This window comes from Telopea speciosissima, chromosome 4, assembly GCF_018873765.1.
Source record: "Telopea speciosissima isolate NSW1024214 ecotype Mountain lineage chromosome 4, Tspe_v1, whole genome shotgun sequence".
Classification (NCBI taxonomy): Eukaryota; Viridiplantae; Streptophyta; class Magnoliopsida; order Proteales; family Proteaceae; genus Telopea; species Telopea speciosissima.
In genome coordinates, this window is record NC_057919.1 from 28,558,225 (window position 1) to 28,579,414 (window position 21,190).

At 41.2% G+C, this 21,190-nt stretch overlaps 1 protein-coding gene across 1 annotated transcript; it reads right to left on the reverse strand.

Moving 5' to 3' along the window:
* Nucleotides 1–5,387: 5,387 nt before the first annotated feature.
* LOC122659158 lies at nucleotides 5,388–5,972 on the reverse strand. Its single transcript, XM_043854302.1, has one exon. The coding sequence runs from the start codon at nucleotides 5,970–5,972 to the stop codon at nucleotides 5,388–5,390; it is 585 nt and encodes a 194-aa protein (XP_043710237.1).
* Between the last annotated feature and the right edge of the window lie 15,218 nt (nucleotides 5,973–21,190).

A 21,190-nucleotide genomic window follows, 5' to 3' on the forward strand; every position in this document is an offset into this window, starting at 1 on the left:
GAAAGTCGGTAGTGCTGCCCGAAGATTGGCGCCATCGTCCGAAGCCTAGTGGCACTGCCCAAAAGGTCGGTGGTCCCGCCAAGAGCTGGGTGGCACTACGCAAGACTTGGGCGGTGCCACCCAAGGCTAGGCAGAACCAGCTTGGGTGGACTCAACCCTCTATAAATAGAGGGCCTCTCTTCCTTCAAAAAACACAGTTTGACAGTGGGGAAAACCCAGAGGAGCTCTGGAAAAATCCTGAGAAAGTCTTAGAATCTAAAAATTTAGAGAGAGAAAAAGAGAGAAAGAGGGAGGTTTTGGTCCCTAGAGTAGTTCTTTCTTTTTTAGGCTTTAGTTTTCGTTTGTTTTGGCCCTCGAGGGCCTTGTTGGTGATAAGGCGCAAAAACCCTGCCGAAGTCCAGGAAGTCCTATTGGTGATTCGGCAATACATCGCGAAAGCCCTGTTGGTTCGATAATACAGCGCAGAAGCCCTACCGGAGTCCAGGAAGCCATGTTTGTGACTCGACGTTACAACGTGAAAGCCCTAGCAAGATACTTTTGATAAGCCATTATTCTAACCGACAAAAGAGAGCCAGGTAGTTTGTTCATCTCCACCTAAGCCGGGTAGTGATCCATTGTGCATATTTCGTATTTTTTTGGTAAATTTTACTGTCTGGTGCACATTTTTATTCTAGACATGTACATTTATTTTGGCATTAAGCACATTTTCGCTATTTTTGCAATTTTTCATCTTTTTTTTTTTTTGTATTTTTATTATCATACATGTTAGTATAAATGAAGTAATCATGGGAGAACATTTGATATCAAGCAACTAGTGGAAAGACTGGTTCTACCGGGCGAAGTGAGTGCTTAACATCTTCCCATTCTCATAACTTGATAGGTAACCCAAATTCTTTGAGCAGATCATATGGAATCATGTAGCCTTTTATAGGGCTACACGAATCGGGTCCTAGGCCCTAATCCTAGGTGGCGACTCCATTTTATATATTGCAATGATTGTGCAACCGTTTGTTTACCCAAAAAAAAAAAAAGAAAGATTGTGCAACACTTTTATTTTATAGAATCCCCCTTTTATACCCCCTAGTCCTTGAAGGGAGGACCATTTCCCAAAAAGAAAAAACCCTACGAGAGAGACATCAGTCTCTTTCGTAGGCAGACCCTTACATAACGGTTCATAAAATGTCACAACATTAACCCCTATCAGTTGTTGAAGCACTTGGCTTATGATGAAAATAACCGGTGAGGGATAGCCGCCAGGCTTCATCAAATCCTTCTATTGCCTATTTACTTGTTCTACTTCAAAAGCCTCAAATCTTATTGGGGTCTAATTAAGTGCCAAAGATGCAAGAAGAAATATAAATCAAGAGATGGCTGCAATGCCTATGATGGTTCTCTTTCACATTTGCTTTTTCTTTCCCACAAATTGTGCCTATCTTTTGCCGCTGAAATATGCACCAACATGGAGACCTACACACAATAGACCATAACGTAAACCATAGAGAGGATCGAGGCAAACTCCACGGAGAACTCTCCAATGCTTAAGTCAGAACTCAGAGAAACAACAAGAATGTTAAAAGAGCAATAACTTAAGGAAATTTGGATACTTACGTCAAAACTCAGAGCAACAACAGGGACACTAAAAGAGCAATAACTTGAGGAAATTTGTGTGTGAGATTGACTGTAATGTATCTTGTGTTTTACCTCTCTACTTATACGATAGATGATGTAGAAATCCAATTCCTAGTAGGAGATTCTGGGAAGGAAGATGAATCCTGATAGGAGTCCTGTATAGAAGTGGCTATGCGTGGAGAGTTCTGTTAGTAAAGGTTTCCATGCAGATGGTTTCCTTGCCTTGTGGAGAGTCCAGTCTAAATAGATATGTTCTGGTTATGGGAAGTTTAGATTTCAGTGAATTACAATGGCTTGGGCTTGATCCGCAATCAGGTTTGATCTCCTCTACCACGTGTCAACATCTCATTGGAGAGCGGTTAATTTTGGGAACAGACTGTAAGGTATCCTACTCAACATGTCAAGTTTCATCCCGAACATAGTTTGCAAAGTGGTAACATAAAGCACATAAAAAATCAAGACTGTGATGCATGGACAAACATGGGGTGATATATGATTGAAAATTTGAGTCTTTGAGCATGAAATTGACATAGTTAAGGAGAAAAGTTTCCTCCACTTGTGGGGTAGAATCCTTGTGATGGGACTCTTGTCTCTTCACATACTCCCACTCCTTATTGTTTGGGTCCAAACTACCACCTTTGGCATTCAACAATACCAATGCCCATGGTTCCTCCTTGATGGAGAGGAGATCTTGTTTTCCTCAAATTTTACTTCGGTCTGGAGACCGTTGTTGAATGAGGAAACTATTCTACTTCTGCTCCAGGTGAAGAAGGATTCTACCAGTGCCTTGGTAATCCAAGGACTTTTAAAAACAAATGCAAAGATTGCAATGCCAAGAACAAGTAAAAGAAGCAATCAAATTAATTTTCTCCCCAGATACATCTTTGGTAAAATGAAGGACTGCAGAGATCTTCAATTTGACTTGAGGATGCATCATTGCATCTGATAGTACTATTGGAGAGTAACCTCAACAGGTTCTTTTAAGGAAAAGAATACAAACCATTTACAATTACACTACTCCTAAAAAGAAAAATAAAAGATAAAAGTAAAGACTTCTTGTTTTGATTTGCTGGATGCCTTCCTTGTTGTTGGACTTCCTCTTTTATAAGCAGCCTAGTAGTTAGGGTGGTTCCTGTCAACAACTACTCCTATTCAAATTTGAAATTTGAATAATTCTCTGGGAATGGATTGCCACCGTATTTGTTTAACCCGATTGTACGGCCCAATGATGACCGAAATAGGGGTGTAAATAGATCTCGAATGACTTTTTGGATTGATTGGAGTAGTAGAAGGTCATGTGGTCTGGCTGAAAAATACTGATTTCCTAAGGTCACTCTCGGGAAACTTTTGACTCGGGTAGAGTTATGGGAAATGTAACCCCAGTTCGAAAAAGTCAGCTAGTACTCCACAAGTGTTGACACTATTTTTGGGTCTGGAAGTGGATTCACCCAAATAATTCGTTTTAAAGGTTTTCAGGGCCTACGAAGTTTGTTACACGATTTAGGGTTTTTCTAGTTTTCTTAATTTTTTTACATGCCCTTTTGTAAGTTGACCTACTTATATAAGGTCCCTTTGGAACTTTTGTAAGATTAACTTTCATTTTCTAACCAAAACTCCGTATTTGCTCTTCTTCCTCACTGTAAGCAAGGTTTATATTGCCTTGTGGATTTAAGGGTTCATCTATGCTAGAATGATATCTAGCCCACTATACTTCTAACTGAGTCATTCCTCCATCATGGGTGAAAGGAAACTTGATCCAGTAACCAACCCAAAACATTACCTAGGTTTACGTTGAAATTAATTATTAAATCACTTTGTTGTAAAAACTTAGGTGCTAATCTAGAGATACTTTCTAAATCGTCTTGTCTAGAAAACCTTTTGCCACATTACCACCTAATTAATCACTGCTAGGTAAAGGACAATATGAAAGTAGCAAGAGTTGCCATATCTTTGTTTCAAAATTAAAGCCATCATAAATGATGAAGAATTTTGTTCCAGGAAACCTATTCAATGGCCAGGACTGAATGACTTATCCGTCTTATCATGTCTAATCATAGAGTGTTTGTTATATGGGAACTCTTCTCTTCCCGCTTTTATCTCTTCCTTGTTATCTTTTCTTTTGACTCTTCTTTAGCTACTTCGTTGTGCGGTATATTTTTCTCTAGTGACCACCAGACATTAACATCTCAGAGAGACGTGTGGACCGCTTTTTGCCTTGTAGAACATTCAAAACGAACCAAATACCCAACTTTCCCACTTAATTCACCTTTTCTGCACTAACCACATTAGTTTGATCTAACCAAAACTCAATTTTTTTCATAATCACAGATAGATCCATAACCTAAAGCAAATCTCTAGAGTATAAAACTCAGCTTGTCTTTGTTATAATTGGGGGACCCCAATGACTACTTGATCATTCAAATATATTCTCATTCTCAGTCCTCTAACTCATTCATGCTTTGAAGGTAAGAGTGTAAACTCCAAGTGTAATAACCTATGGCCTACTCTATTACTTTTTAAGTTCCATCCAGTCATGTAAATAGATATTCGAAAATCTAAATTTGATTCACATCCGATCATGTAAATAGATAGTCAAAAATCCAAAATTGTAACGTTTCAAAACCCACCCTAAGAGTATGGGTCATCACGATAATCAAGATCGAAATACGGGTTATGATCGTGAACAATGATAAACCATCAATCATCTCAAAAGATCATCTCACATCATCAAGTCTTAGAATAAATATATCGAAAGTCTTAATTAATAATAAATCTCATTAGGATCTGAAAATCTATGGTTCAATGTACTGGTAACACCACAAGGTAAAGATAAAGTAAACTACTAAGTCTCTATTATAGCCCTTGAAAATTAAAAATTAAAAATTAGTATCATCTTAAAACTTCAAATATTGTCAAATTTCAATCTATGCAAACTAAAATAAATGAAATCATCAATACTAAATCAATGCTTTGTCACCTATAATGGAAAAATATTTTTTTCTTTTATTCTCATGTTACAAATATTTTTTTTTTGGAAAGGGTACTTAGATAATAATATTATTATTACTAAGGAGGATAGGATATTTTTTTGGAAAAGGTGCTTATATAATATTATTATTATTACTAAGGAGGAATAGGGTAATAGCCAAGAGGCTCGAACTCAAAACCTCTAAGTGAACATGGGCATGAAGCACACCACGGCTCACCAATTGTGCTAGGCCATTGTTGTTCACGTTACAAATATTCACATAGATGTTTTTTGATAAGCATGGTTTGAGAAATCGGTATTGGATAGGTTGACTCATATCCACCCGATACTGGTTCCTTGCAATCCCAGATCGATACGGATAAGGGTATAAATGTAAAAAAAAAATTCTAATATTTTGAACAAAACAGGGGCAAGTATGACATTACCAAAACCCTTGAGAGGATCAAGAAGCTTGAAAACATTAAAAAAAAAAATGGAGTATCTAAAGATGGATCAAAAGCTAAAAATCATATGATTAGATCAATTTATTATTAGACATCTTTTGTGGAATACCAATATAAAAAGTTAAAGTAAATGGGCCCATTCATTAGACAGGGCCACTCATAGTAAGTAGAATACAACTTACAAGGATAGAGAAAAAGAAGCCCCAATGAAAGAAGGCAACAACAAATACCTGATCACCATCTTCAGCTAAGAATTGAAAAATTATCACCTCAATTTGTAAGAATTCCTCCCTTTAGCTCTGCAACTAACAATTTCAATTTCAAAATTAAACCCTAGAGGAACCACTATCCGCTTTATTAGCATGCCGTGTTGTCCTACATTCGCAGTAGAAAACCGTATAAACCACATAGCTCCAAAGCACAATCAACCCAAACAAGCAAATAAAACCCACTTTATCCACAAGACCCATCATCACCACCATCGTGTCATCCTGACCGTCCACCAAAACCCTAAAGCCCCATCCAATACCACCAGAGAACAAAACCAGAAAACCAGCCAAAACCCACCCACAAAACCGCCTTCCCTCCATTATTCCCCACCCAACCTTCATAGCCTCCCACCCAAACCGTTCTTCCAACACCGAAACCACCATAGCAAAACTCAAAACCGCCATCAACTCCACCTCCAAAACCGCTCCCAAAACCACCATCAACCACCCCGCAAGTGCGTTCCTCCCCAGCCAACCCGTAACCGTTCGCGTCAAGTGTTCGTAGACCACCATAATCACAAATACACATATCGACGTAACCAACGTTCTCTTCCACGTCAACCGAGCGGCCGTCACTGTCGTTAGTAAATTCGGCCGCTTTCCGGCACAGGCCAATGCCGTCGAGTTAACCACCGTTATCATGGCAATCAGAGAAAGACCAAAACAAGGTACCCAAAACAGAGCTTTGAGCCAGAGGAGAGTGACCGAGTCGCCTCGGACTTGCTTCCATATTTGTCGAGCCTCGAATTGGGGTGAAATCAGGGCCACGGCTTCGAGGTGATGGATTTGGGCTTTCAGGGGTTGACAATAGAGAGTTAATGAGAAAAGGAGAAGAGAGAGAGGGAAGATGGTGAGGATAGAGATGGAAATAAATAGTTTGAGGTTTCTGAAGAGAATTTTGATGGAATCGGTTAGGGTGTAAAGAGCGCAGAGACGACGAGTTTCGTGGAGAACGAACTCGGGTTGCTCTGTAATTTCAGACATCTTTTTGCTTCTTCTTCGCTTTCCTCTTCTACTTCCTTTGCGCTATTGTTCTTGCAAATCATTCTCGGGTTCTGCGATAGCGTTATCTATTTGGTTTTCGTGTTTTTTAGTGGATTTACGGAGAAATGCTCTTCTCATGAAAATTTCAAAGTTGGAGTGCGAGATTGGACGGTTGTGATCGATGCTTTAGGGCCACGTGTTGAGCTTTATTATGAGGAGTGTTGGATTGGATAATTATGAAAGATTGCAAGGAGTTCTCTTGTCTTTGGACTTCTTGGGTTTTATTTTGTGTTTTACGGCCCTCTACTTGGTTAGATCACTATGGGATCCGTGCTCACGAGCATTTAAGGGAAGGCTGGGGTAGTGATTTCACTAGTACATGTGAGATGGTGTAGCTGAATGCTGCCGACAGCTTTCTTTTTCCCAAAATTAATAGGGAAAAAGAACTCAAACCGGTGCCGAAGTGCAGCGTGGACCTGCATTCAAGCACAGCTGTGCGAAATGATCAGTGCATCTCTTGAAAAACGGAAAGGATTAGAGGTGCTTCAATCATTTCATGCGTGGCTGTGTCTATGAGCAGGTACATGACATGCTGTTGCGTTGCAGCACTGATTAGTGTTCTTTTTCCCAAGTTAATAGTAAGCAATTTTGTGAAGTTGAAATCCTGGCTCAGCGAGCCTTCAACCGGTTTTAATGACTAATAATTAGTTCAACCTTCTTTGATTAAGTAGCTCAATGGAATACTTCACAAAAGAAATTGGCTGAGTTGGAGGTTGAAGATTTGTAGTAGCTCTACTTGATTAGAAGTTGGGCTGAGTTCAATTTGAATCCAGTTTTCAATTCAACCTATGTCCACTGAACACTGGTCCAACCATTGGATAAATCGGAACTTACATTGGCTCTTTCCTCAGAATAAGGTAATTACCAATGGGCTGGCTATGGATCAAGATTAGGGTAGAATTGAAGAAGGGCCAAAGGCCTACCAAGCACAAACCTAGTGACTGGTCAAATCAATGAACCAAATTTAAAAGGTTGATTTGGGTTATTTTATTTTTAGAAGAAAGTTCTCACTGAATAAGCATGCGTCCTTTTACCCCAAAAAAAATCAAAACAAAGGTGCGTCTTATGTTCAAACATAAAAGGAGATAAAATGACGGTCTCACCCATGAAAAATGGCGTTGAACGCCACCACGCTACTCCATAGAGAATCCTACCCTATATTTTATTTTAGGGTTCTAGAAATAATTTGGGTTATGCTGATTATTCAATTGGATAGTTTTGGTTGAAAAATTGAAATTCTCAATTAGAATTTAGGGAAAATATTATCCAACGCGGGTCGGAACTGACCATTTCAAACTGCGATTTCGTATCCCTGGTTAGAGATGTGATCATGTGAATGTGCTCTGGCCCATCCATTGACGATTTGATAAGAGTCTTTACCCAAAAAAGATGACTTGTCAATTCTTCCATTTGAAGCCGTGGTGAAGGACAAAGAGGTACCTTTCCTTCAATCAATACAGGCGTTATGGGACCATTCAATAGGTCCCAGTGACTTTAGGTTCTGTTCGTCAGTTATGGGCCCACAATCGTATTGGACTCCAGCACATTTTGTTGGCAAAGAAGCACCCATTTAATAAAGTAGGGATAAAGAACGCCACCCCCCATCGCGCAGCTGCCACTACGCCCGGACACAAGTGCATACTAAATGATTGCTGCACCCTTGGTGATTTCACTCTATCCAATAGAAGTGTCAAACAATTGGATCTAATCAGGCCTAGCCAACCCAAACCCTATTGTGACCACTTGTTTAGATAATCAGGCCGGGTGAACGTTCCCGATCGGTCTCTCGAGTCTAATAATCAGGCTTTAACCAGGTTGTGGACCTGTTTAAGTCTCAACCAGGCTTTAACTGGGCCTTAATCCATAATGGTTTTATCATCTCATAGGCTTTGTTCGGTTAATGATTTTTTGCACATCTTCAAGATTGGCAAGTTTTACACCTAGGATCACAGTAATTATGAAATTATTAACTTGTTTTCTTTGTTCTAATTATATAGGATGTTGTACTCCTTGTTATGGGTGGTTATAGAACTTACTTAGGCTTCCGAATTCCGTTATCGGACAATGTAGCAAGCTCTCATTATCAGATCTTTCCTGGTGATCACTGAATGGCCAAGTACTTACAAATTTTTTTTGATAAGAAGACTTTATTACCGTGGGAACAAAGTTCCAATAGAGTCAGCATACAACAGGAGAGAAATAGAAGGGGGAGGGGAATATAGCCACCACACAGATTCCTGAGAGGACACAGCAATTAAATCATGAGGTTGAGCACAAAATTTAGGAGCAATTACCTCATACTATTGAAACCAATTTACATTTGCTCTCATTATATATTTTATTTTATCTAATATATATAAAATAAGTCGGGCTTTAATCGGGTGGGTTCAGTCGAGCTTTAACTAGGTGGGCTAGGTCGGGCTCGTAATCGGTCGGTCCAGTCAAGCGTCCGATGGGCTAGGACCCCACACTGGGACCACCCGATTATTTAACGTGTCGGGCTTAAGCTCAATACGTTTAAAAATTGGGCCTTGCTTTAACCTGGCGGGCTCGGTCGAGCCTATCGGGCTGAGCCTGGAATTGACACCCCTACTTTCCAGAGGGTGTAGTGGTCATTTAGTGCATTTGTATGTCTGGATGCAAGGGCAACGTGTGCCACGCGAGGATCTGGATCCTCTACTGCCTAGCTGCCTGGCAGGACCATGCTGCCCAGACACGACGCTGCGTGTAATGTCCGCCTTACCCCTGCCCAAACGCCTTGCCGGAGTGGGGATAAGGTGGTCTTTGCGCGCAGTGCCGTGTCTGGGCAGCACGGTCCTGCCGGGCAGCTAGGCAGTAGAGGATCCAAATCCCTAGGTAATATTTGTTTGCGCAATAAAGTAACACCCCTTACGAGTTGAGATCGCTACTGCCGCTACACTTACTTTCACGTATGTTCACTTGTACGTACATTTTAGGTTACAACACTGTCTTATTTACTATGATAGATAAGGTGAAGAAGGGTATTTGTGAAAATATAAGATACATGTGTTAACACATGAAGCGTTCATTCAGGTGATTATACATGCAGAGGATCTGAATTTTGTTTGTAGAGATAAGGATTATTGTTGTATTTTGGGACTGACAAAAATATAACGGTAAGTGGGAGCTCAACGATAAGCTTACTGAATGCTATTAACAAATGATTTGCGGTGACCCATTCTCACCGGCCCTATTTATTTTGTGTTCACAAGTATCAAGTAGTGCTGGCAGTGAAACTTCTCCTTATTTTCCCCTGGAGCTGAGGAAATTAGGCCCTGACCTACGAGCTTCTCCCCCTGATGCGAGGTTGCTTGACAATGCACCTGCTCTAACGATTGAAGATCCTGACGACGACAATGCTATCCCAAAATTGCAAACTAGAGCTCCACCTACTGCCAATTCTAGGGCTCCTACCGCTGCCGGAGAAGGTAACCCTCCGGAACTTGATCTTACAACTACTCTTTCTGTGGCCCCCTTGCCGCGTGTCCTCACTACCCTGCATAGCTCCCTGTCCCAGTACCACCACGTTCGTGCCCCTACTACCGTACAACCCACAACCTTCTCCCACCGTAACTATTCTCCTTACCCTAACATTCATGAGGTCCGCATGACTCAGGTACCCAAGAGGAATATTATCCAGCCTGACCCATCATGCTTCCCCCTCCACCTAAAAGAGGACACACGGTCTCTTCCCTGTTAACCCAGCTTAACGGTATTTCGGATAGTGTTCGTGCCCACAACCCCACGTTGTCCCAAGCTGACCTGTCAAGCGTTCTCCTTTTATTGGTGCCTCACCTGTCGAATATCTCCCTATCTCGCCCAAACCAACTGGAACCCGGCCAAACTCTAGAACCTTTGCTCTAATGTGGAAGTACCCCCCTACCCTCCATGTCCCTTTTAACCTGAACCAAGATAACCATACAACCCAAGGCCCAAGTCCACATGTTCTCCCAACATCTAGTTCTTCCCAGAACCAACTTATCAGCCCATCCCCTACTTCTTTTACTCAAAAAATAGCCCACCCCACCCAGCCCAGCATGGCTACCATAACCCAAACTGCTGAAGAGCCCACGATTGATCAGTCTGTAGCGGTTCTAGATATCAAAACCCGTACCTCTTCAAGAACCAAGGCACAAGACCACGCTTGGCTACTTCTTCTTAGCTGATGAAATCCTCTAGAAAGAAGCTGAAGAGCATTGAAGAACTTAGAACTTCCCAACCCTAACTCACTATTGAGGATGGCTCTTTTTTAATGTGCAACCCCGTGGATTTTGGCGATGCTCAGGTCCACGGACAGAGATGAAGATCATGAGTTGGAACTGTAGGGGCTTGGGGAGACCCCTCACAGTTCGGTCTCTTTGTAATCTCTCCAAGTATGATCTTCCGAACATTATCTTTTTTATGGAAACCAAAAGCAGTGATGCCAAGCTAGAGAAAGTTAAGAGGAGGCTTCGAATGCAACATAGCTTCTCTGTTTCCCTTGTTAGAGCCTCAGGGGGCCTTTGTATTTTTTGGAAAGACTCTGTTCAGATTCAAATCCTCAGCTCCAGCAATCGCATTATTGACTGTCTAGTCTCCAACCCTTCTTCCCCTGAGTTTTATATGACTTGCGTTTACGGGGACCCCATTCGGACTCAAAGACACAAGGTTTGGGAGGAGCTCATGACCCTTAGTACGACTAGGGAAGGGAAGTGGCTTTGTTTTGGGGACTCAAGTCCTTTTTATCTTGGAACAAAAAAGAAGGGGGGAACTGCAAAGGTAGTAGAGAAGCTTTCAGCAGATGGTTCATCAGTGCCAGCTTCTGGATTTAGGAGCTCAAGGCCCAGTATTTACCTGGAGTAATAAGAGGAGGGGTAACTCCAACATTAGAATACGCCTTGATAGAGCTTTTTCAAACGGAGACTGGCGTTTAACCTTTCCTAAGGCCATAGTGTTCACTGGAGCAGCTCTGGCTCTGATCACTCTCCCATCTTAATTGACACAGAGGGCCAGCCGTCTAAAGGGCCTCGCCCCTTTCACTTCCAATCTATGTGGCTACACAACCCTGAGTGCAAGGAGATCATCTCGTCCAGCTGGGTGCTACAAAACCAGAATTCCTCTCCGTCGCGGCTTCATGGAAAGCTCTCCAACTGTAAGGAAAGTCTTCTCAAATGGAACAAGGAGAGCTTTGGCAATATTCAAACCTCTATTGCTCAGCTGAAGAGTAAGTTAAATGCTTTACAGGGTCAATCAGTTATGGATGCCTCGCCAGAAGAAGAATTGACAGTCTCAAAACTTCTTGAGGATTTGTTGGTTTGCGAGGAGTATTGGAAGCAGAAGTCTCGAGTTGATTGGCTCGAGGTAGGGGATAGGAATGCAACATTCTTCCATGCTGCTACAATTATTCGGCGCCAACAGAACCGCATCATTAAAATCAAAGATTCTGAAGGCAGGTGGTGCTCCAAGGAGGATGAGATCTATAGGAACTTTGCTGATCACTATGACACCCTGTTTCAAGCCAAGGGGGTTGATACAGCAGCTTTGGCTACTGTCCTCAATTGTATCAATCCCTTCATTACTGAGCAGGAGAATCAGCTTCTTTGTGCGGTTCCCTCGGTTGAGGAGGTTAAACAAGCCCTTTTTACTATGGCCCCTTTCAAGCCGCCAGGTGAGGATGTCTTTCCCCCCCCTATTCTTTCAGCATTTCTGAGAGATTATACATGTAGACCTCTGTGCTTTCATTTCTGGTGTCTTTTCCTCAGGTACTTTCCCAACCCAATATAACAACACCTTGATATGTTTGATCCCGAAGGTTGGGACTCCGGAGGAGATGGATCACTATAGACCCATTAGCCTGTGTGGGGTGGTGATTAAGGTCCTCACTAAAATCATTTCCTGCAGAATGAAGAGTGTTCTCCCCAAGCTGATCTCTCCTTCACAAGCAGCTTTTGTGCTAGGAAGACAGATTTTGGACAATGTGTTCACTGCTCATGAGATATTTCATTATGTCAATAAGAAGAAGAAAGGGAAAAAGAAGCTGGTGACCCTTAAACTTGACCTTAAAAGAGCCTATGATAGAGTCGAATGGCCTTTCCTTACAAAACTCTTGGAGCGGTTGGGTTTTAATTCCAGGTTTGTTAGCCTTATCATGTATTGTGTTTCTTCTGTGAGCTATTCCTTCCTAATTAATGGGGCAGTGCGGTATTCCATTACGCCGTTGCGTGGAATACACCATGGAGACCCCCTCTCCCCAGCCTTGTTTGTGATCTGTGGTCAAGCCCTTAGTGCCATGCTTGAGAAAGGAGAAGTGGATAGAAGGGTCAAAGGCATCAAAGTACGCAATAGAGGGGTACCAATCACCCATTTAATGTTTGCAGATGACTGCCTGATTTTCTCGGAGGTTAAATTGGATGAGCTACATAATGTCAAGGATATCATTGATACCTACTGCCAAGCCAATGGCCAGCTCATAAACTCAAAAAAAATCCAGCTTATGTTTCAGCCCAAATACCCCCCCCCCCCGGCGACTAAAAAGATGGCTCTCTAAGGTTCTAAAATTTCCTTATGGAGATGGCCCTTCTAAGTACTTGGGCCTCCCCACAGTAATTGGAGTCAAGAAGACGGACTTGTTTCATGAGTTGAGTGATCGAACTACAAAGAAGATGGATGGGTGGGCCAAGAACTATCTTTCTCATGCCGGGAGAGAAGTTCTGCTCAAAGCTTCGGCTATGGCCACCTCTATTTATGCAGCTGCCCACTTCAAATTACCCAGCTCTCTTCACTCAAGGATTAGGAGGATGGCTACTAATTTTTATTGGGGTGGGAAAGAGGACATCACCAAAACTCACTGGCTGGCGTGGGAAAAGCTCTGTCACTCTAAACAGAGGGGAGGTTTAGGATTAAGAGATCCCCATTTACAAAATAAAGCTCTGTTGTCTAAGGTTGCCTGGCGCCTGTGGGCTGAACCAAACGCCCCCTTCAGCCTTTTCGTGAAAAATATCTACTTCCCATCGTGCTCTTTCCTAGAGGCAAAAATGGGGAATAGCCCTTCTTGGGGCTAGAGAAGTATAATGGAGGGGAGGAAGGTTATAATGAAAGGTCTTATTTGGAAGGTTGGAACAGGCCATCAGATTAATATATGGAATGATAGGTGGATACCCTCAATTCCAGCAGGTAAACCCCCCCTTCCACCTGATCAAGTCCCTCTTTGTCAATGGGTTTCAGAGCTGATTCTACAGGAGGATAGAGTATGGAATGTTGATCTGCTAAATGCCTTATTCAGCAAGGAGATTGCGGAGAAGATCCAACAAATACAACTTTCCCTCTTCCCTAAAGGTGATAAGAGGGTGTGGGGTGCTGATAAGAAGGGTATTTTCTCAGTCAAGTCCTCTTACCACATGCTGTGCAACCTTGAAGATATGAAGAAGCAAGTCAGCCCCTCCTCTAGAATTGGGAAATGGGAAAGCACGAACCCTGTTGTTTTGAAGAGAGTGTGGGAAATTCATACACCCCCCAAAGATTCGAGCCTTCCTCTGGAGAGCATTAGCGGATGGGTTAGCTATTGGTGAAGGCATGCTGAAGAGAAGATTCAATACGGATCCTCAATGTCTGAAGTGTGGAGCTTCTGTTGAGACGATAGACCATACTCTTCTTCATTGTCCTTTCTCTCAAGCAGCTTGGTTTGGATGCCCCCTCTCTACTAGAATTCCAGCTAATCCCTCCCTTATTTTATCAGATTGGATCCAAAAATGGGCCTCTTTCTATGAAGTTAACAAAGATGAGGGTCGAAATCGGGAGTGCCTTGCGAGCTTCATGGCTTGGTACCTGTGGAAAGCAAGGAATGATCATGTTTTTGGTAGAAGAAGCTGGTCCCCTGCTGAAGTTATTGAAGCTACTGTTCGGGGAAGCTCGGCGTTCATTCTATCAGGAGCTGTCAAGGCTAAGACGCCCCCCTCGGCTACCTCTACAACGGTGCCTATGCCGAAGTGGGTGCCTCCTCCTGTTCCTTTTTTGAAAATTAACTATGATGCTTCTGGGGACCAGCGCAGCCACAAACAAGGTATCGGCATTGTCATTAGAGACCATAATGGTACTCCTTGCCTGGCAAAGTCCATTTCTTCCAGCTTCAAGGACATTATTGACGAGGGTGAAGCTCTTGCCATCAGGGCTGGTTTATTGGAAGGCATTGGGCTGGCGGTGGATTATCTCATGGTGGAGTCGGACTGTAGCACAGTGATTGCCTATTTGCAGAGTCACCCGAAGCAACCCCCTTTAGCGCTTGCACCCATAATTGAGGACATCAGATACCTGTCCTCCTCCGTAGTAGAATGTACTTGCTCTTATGTTCCTAGGCTTGCCAATACAGTGGCAGACACGCTAGCACGAAAGGCCCTGTCTATGCCGTGTACGACAGCTTGGCCACACTCCTCGCCATGGTTGTTTGAAGAGCATAATTCTTCGACCACGTGTACTACATGAGCCTTTCAATAGATCTCCCTTTACCAAAAAAAAAAAGAAAGTATCAAGTAGTGCTATTCTCCAATATGAGAATGCAGGTCTCCTAAAGGGTATTCGGGTTTGCAATAAAACAAATCGGTTACCCATCTATTGTTTGCGGATGATTGCATCATTTTTTTAAAAATAAAATTCAATGAAGCATGTCATAATAAGTTCTTAGGACTGTCAACGTCCTTTGGAGTTCGAAGTCCCAATTGTTTCATGACCTGTAGGATAAAGCTGGACAACGTTTCATCGGATGAAAAAACAAACTACTTTCACACGCAAGAAAGGAGATAATGATGAAGTTGATGACCCTCTCTCTATCTAACTTTGCTGCTTCCCAATTTAAATTATCAGCTTCTCATCACACACAACTTCGGAAAGCAACTTCAAACCTTTTAAGGGGAGATGGTTCAGACAAGAGGAAGCTTTACTGGATGTCATGGCTTGAACTCCTCCACCGACTGGACTGTTCAAACTCAATTGTGACGCCTCCTTTAATCAAGGGAGTAACCATGGTGGCATAGACTTTTTTCATTCATGATCATCTGGGACACTCGCAAGTGGCTGTTTCGGACCCTATCAATATTGATGATATTCTGGTGGGTGGCAATTTGGATACGGGAAGGACTCATAACAACGTTATCGGAAGTACTCTACAAGCTAATGGTGGAAAGCGACAGTAAGGAAGTGATCTCCAACCTTTAGGACTTCTCTAAAGACTTGGCCATAGAGATTAGACTAGTTATTGAGGATATTAAGCACCTTTTGTCATACTTTGATGTATGTAGTTTTTCACCATATTCCAAGGGATGCCAATTCTATGGCCGATTCCCTGGCCTAGAGGGTTCAGTCAATTACGGGTAGGACTGTTTGGTCCAATTCGATCCTTGCTTCTCTGTCATAGCTACAGATTACAAGAGTGTAACCCAATCATCTTAATAGAGTTTCATCTCTTTCTACCCAACAAAAAAACAAATGATTTGCATTATTTTTAGGGAAAATTGCTGAGATCCGTTAGATAAGAAAAGTAATTTCACAATAAGTAGGTTTAAAATTTATTTTATATCCACTAATTCCAATTTTAAAAAAATTTTCTTAATCCCCAAAGTTAGTTATAGCTCATGCCACCTAAGAAAAAATCAAAACCAAATTTTCTAAAATACCCCGATATCACTTCATCTATTTTTTTTGTTTTTACATTTTTTTAATTACTTTATTTTTAATCACATTGGGATAAAGCTCAGTTTGTTCGTTGGTGTATTTTATTTTTAATCACATATGAGGAACCCACCTCCTCCTTTTTCTTCATCCTTCTTCTTCTTTCTCGGTAGAAGGCCGCACCATCCCCCAACATGCAACCCCTCCATCCTTTTCAGACCTTGTAGAGATGAAGTTGTCTTAGGGGAGAAATCCTGGTCGAAGCGATGCAGAGTCTGAGAAGAGCAGGGCGGGAAGCAAAGAGTTTTCTGCCCAACCCATTGTAGGGAAGTTGAAACGTGCAAATTTCCCTAAAAATTTGCTTAGACGTGGCACCTGTGAGAGAGTTTTCCTGAGCATCAACCCAAGAGGACTAGATTGTCATTATAAATTTAAAAATTGAGGAATTGAGGAGTTTATTAATCAAGAATTACAAACTAGGGATCCGGCTCCTCTCGTACCGGCACAAAAGAAGAAGAAAAAGAAAGCTTTTTCTTTTTAATCAAGGTGGAAGTATTAAATACTGAACCCATTTTTTTTTAATCATTAATGCTACTCTACATTAATGGAATGTACAATAGTGATTCCTATTGTTTGTTTGTTTTTTTTTTTTTTTTTTTCTTGATAAGAACAGCAGTACATTAACAAAAACAACGGTTAAGAAACATAGTGTTTGTCTTGCGCATACCAAGCAAGATTTAAACCTATAGCTAGACAGAGGTTATCCTTATACAAGGCAAATATAGTGTTTTAACATCTATCACTTGTATACATTAAGTCTTTAATATAAGGGTAAAATACACGTATCCCCTGTAATGCACCCAATATGCCTTGTACCCCCTAAGCTTCTGATAAGTCCACGTACCACTCCTTAATATTCCATATACCACCCTTGCTTTTCCTCCCTAATGCCAGACAAGTCCAAATCGTTAAGTTTAGCCGTTAAGTGCTAAAAATTTGATCAATTTACCCTTTCTTTTATTTTTATAAATTTGAAAAGACCTAATTGCCCTGACCTATTTGTTCATAATATGAAAAGACCTTTTTGCCCTGATCTATTTGTTCATAATATGAAAAGACCTTTTTGCCCTAACCTAATTTCAAAAGACCCTTTTACCCCCACTATTTGTTTTTAAGAACCTAACCTAACCTAATTACCAAAATGCCCTCATCTTCCCCAAAATCCATCTTCCATTTCTGAAACTTCTCCCAATCGAACCTGCTTCTTTTCTTTTTCTTCTTCTTCTTTAATACCCTAAACCTGTAAACCCATCTCTTTCTCCATATGAAACTGAAACCCAAGCCCCCATCTCCATCTCCAATCTTCTTCCCGCCTTCTTCTTCTTCTTCTCCAAACACCCTAACCGAACCCATCTCTCTTCTGAACTTCAAATCCCATCTCTCTTGTCCTTTCATGAACCAAATTTATCATCACCGTGACCCACTCCCTTTCCAAACCCCAAAAAACGAAACCCAGGCACCGCCTCTGTTGCGACCTTTGGTTTCAACAATCATGGCAGCCATGGCTGCCCATTCTTTTCCTCCCTTTTTTTTTTTTTATTACTTAATGCTGCCACCATCAACCCCTTCTTATATAATCATGAAAGGCTGCCCACAAATTTTTTTTTAAAAAATCTGCCAGCCACCGGAGCATAGCTTGAACTCCCCCTTTTCCATCTATAAATAATACCCTTTCATAGAGAGGAAACAGAGAAAGGGAGAGGAGAGGTAGAGAAATGGGGTTTTTTCATTTTTTGCAAATTCTGGGATTAACCATGGCAGCTCTTCTCATGTTCATCTGCTGGGTTTCGCCCATCCAACCTTATAAAAGGCTTCGAAAGAATGGTTTTGGAGGTCCAAAACCGAATTTTCCCTTTGGCGAACATTGAAATATAAGAAAAAAGGAGAAAGATTCTGTTTTTGAATCTGCAGAGAGATAAAATGGGTTCTAAGGTTATCGATTTGGGTGTTGGGGAAAGAAGACTCAAAAGGGGTTTTGGGGTTGAAGAGGGCAAAATTGGAGTTTGGCTACCAAGCTCTGGTTACCGCCGGCGCCATTGATGAGGAAGAAGAAGAAGGCGGGAAGAAGATTAGAGATGGAGATGGATATGGGGGCTTGGGTTTCAGTTTCGTATGGTAAAAGAGATGGGTTTACAGGTTTAGGGTATTAAAGAAGAAAAAGAAAAGAAGCAGGTTCGTTTGGGAGAAGTTGCAGAAATGGAAGATGGATTTTGGGGAAGATGAGGGCATTTTGATAATTATGCCCTAGCAAGGGCATTTTGGTAATTAGATTAGGTTAGGTTCTTAAAAACAAATAGTGGGGGTAAAAGGGTCTTTTGAAATTAGGTTAGGGCGAAAAGGTCTTTTCCTATTATGAACAAATAGGCCAAGGCAATTAGGTCTTTTCAAATTTATAAAAATAAAAGCAAGGGTAAAATGGTCAAGTTTTTAGTACTTAACAGCTAAACGTAATGGTTTGGACTTGTCTGGCATTAGGAGGGTAAAGCAGGGGTGGTACGTGGAATATTGAGGGGTGGTATGTGGACTTATCAGAAACTTAGGGGGGTACGAGGAATATTGGGTGCATTAGAGGGGGTACATGTACTTTACCCTTAATATAATTATAAGGCCACGGAGAGTTAGAAGGGAATGGAAGAGCATTGACTATGGATTCATTTGTGCACCAAATCTCCTTTATCGCCAAGCCTAACTGCGCTGCATGAGCTAAACCTGTCCTGATACTGTACAATTCAGATTACCACAATGACGAAGATTCCATTTTCCTTGCAGCAAAACACAAAAACCTTCCACCCAACAAAAAAATGTACGACCAGCCTCCCAGTTTTACTCCTAGAGTCTGGGTTCCTGCACACATTAAAATAGGATATTTAAATCGAGGAACAAATGGCCAGTTTTTAAAATCATAAAAATTGTCTTTCATAATAGGTACATCAGCGGGATAGAGGCGGGTGGGGTAAAGCTGTAAATCTGCTATCCATCGATTCACTTGGTTTATTGCCCATAACGCATTTGGTTTCTCCAAACCAAATAAAACATTGTTCCTGGCAGACCAAATAAAATAACAAGTAATAATAAACACCTCAAAGAACCAACTATAGGAGGCCTTATCTAGCTGTATTGAAGAACGAAGATCAAAGCAAAGATCGCTCAAGGATTTGTAGACCAGAAATTCAGTAGGTAGACCAAGAGGTCCAGCCATTCAAATATGTTTGACCCAATAGCAGGAAAGGAATAGATGCCAGTAGGACTCAATACAATTTCAATAGAAGACACAGTATGGGTCGATCTGACACCATTTTGATATAGTCGCCTTGACCGGAAGTCCTGCATGTAGCAAACACCAGAAGAAAATTTTAAATTTGGGATGAAGCTTCAGTTTCCAAAAGAAGTTCCACCAAGAGGAAAAACAAAGCGAATTGACAGTCAGAGGAGTTAGAAGAAAAATAGCAGCATGTTTAGTACTGAATTTACCATTTTTGGATAAAGAGCACCACCAACTATTAATGGAATCATTTAAATTGTAATTATAAATCATGTGGTGCAAGCTAGCCGGAATCATGGCTTTAACAGAATTATGAGTGAAATCGTCGGCAACGTTAATCTGGGTGATGGTTACATGTTTATTCCTTGTGGATAGCTCATATTTGGAATAAGTAATTAGACTGTTTGAAATTGATTTATTCCATTTATCAATCCAAAAGAAAGTGGTCTCCCCATTTCCCAGCTTTCTAATAACCATTTTTTCAAGAGTGGGAATGATATGGGCAATACTATTCCAAATATTTGAACCTTTCTTGGATCTAGTGGTCGGGTTAAAAAACGATGTCTTCGAAAAATATTTTGCTTTGAGAGTTTTGTCCCAAAGCGAATTAGGTTCAGTGATAACCCTCCAACCGAGTTTAAGAAGCAAAGGCTTATTATAGTGTTCAGCCTTGCGAAAACCAAGTCCTCCCTGGGCTTTAGGCCGACACATTTTGTCCCACCCAATCAAAGTAGAGTTTCTCTTACCTTGCTTGTTTCCCAACCAGAATTTGAGACAGACAGAATCAATGTCCCTGCAGATTTTCCCAGGTAACAAGAAATGATTCATAACAAAAGCAGGAGTAGAGGCTAATACCGATTGGATCAAAACTCTACGACCTGCAAAAGATAATAAGTTCGATTTCCAAATCGTCAATTTCTTTTTCATTCAATCCACTACCCCGCTAAACTCCCTCACCTTAGACCTGCAAGGAAATAGGTTAGTCCCTAGATACTTCGAATTATCCCCCATCTCTTTGATTCCAAGAAGGTTTGAAAGGGACAATTTAACAGAAGAAGGGACGTTTCTGCTAAAATGTATCCATCTCTTAGCAAGATTAATTTCCTGACCTGAGAGGTCAGAAAACAGATCAAGCAAAGCTTTAATTGTCAACAAATCTTCAGAAGAAGCCCGACAGAAAATAAAAATATCATCGGCAAACAAAAGATGTGTAATTTCAGGGGCCCCACGAGATATCCTCACCCCTTGAAAAAGATTTAATTCATGATAAGCAGAGATCAATCTGGAAAGTACTTCTAAAGCAACAATAAAAAGGTACGGGCTAAGAGGGCAGCCTTGGCGTAGTCCTCGTGAAGCAGTGAAATGGCCAAAGGGGCTACCATCCAATTTAATAGAAAAGGAGGAGGTCGATATAAGAGAATTGATAAAAATCTTCCAATGGTTACCAAAACCTAAAAATTCAAAAAGAGAGGTAACAAGGCTCTACTCCAATTTGTCACAAGCCTTAGATATATCAATCTTAATTGCAGCAAAACCTGTTTTATTCCTGGTATGTTTAAAAAAGTGAAAAATTTCATGTGCCAGAATAATATTATCAGAAATTTATCGTCCAGGAAGAAAAGCTGCCTGAAAGGGCGAGATGATAGACGACAGTAAAGGATTCAATCTGTTGGCAATTAATTTGGAAAGAATTTTGTAAGTGACATTACATAAACTGATTGGTCTGAAATCCCCCTCCCCCCTTATGTGCATTATCAAATTTAGGAATTAAGTAGACCAAAGTGTGATTGGTTCCAGAAGGGATTGTCGGTTCCAAAAATTTTTTTGAGACAAA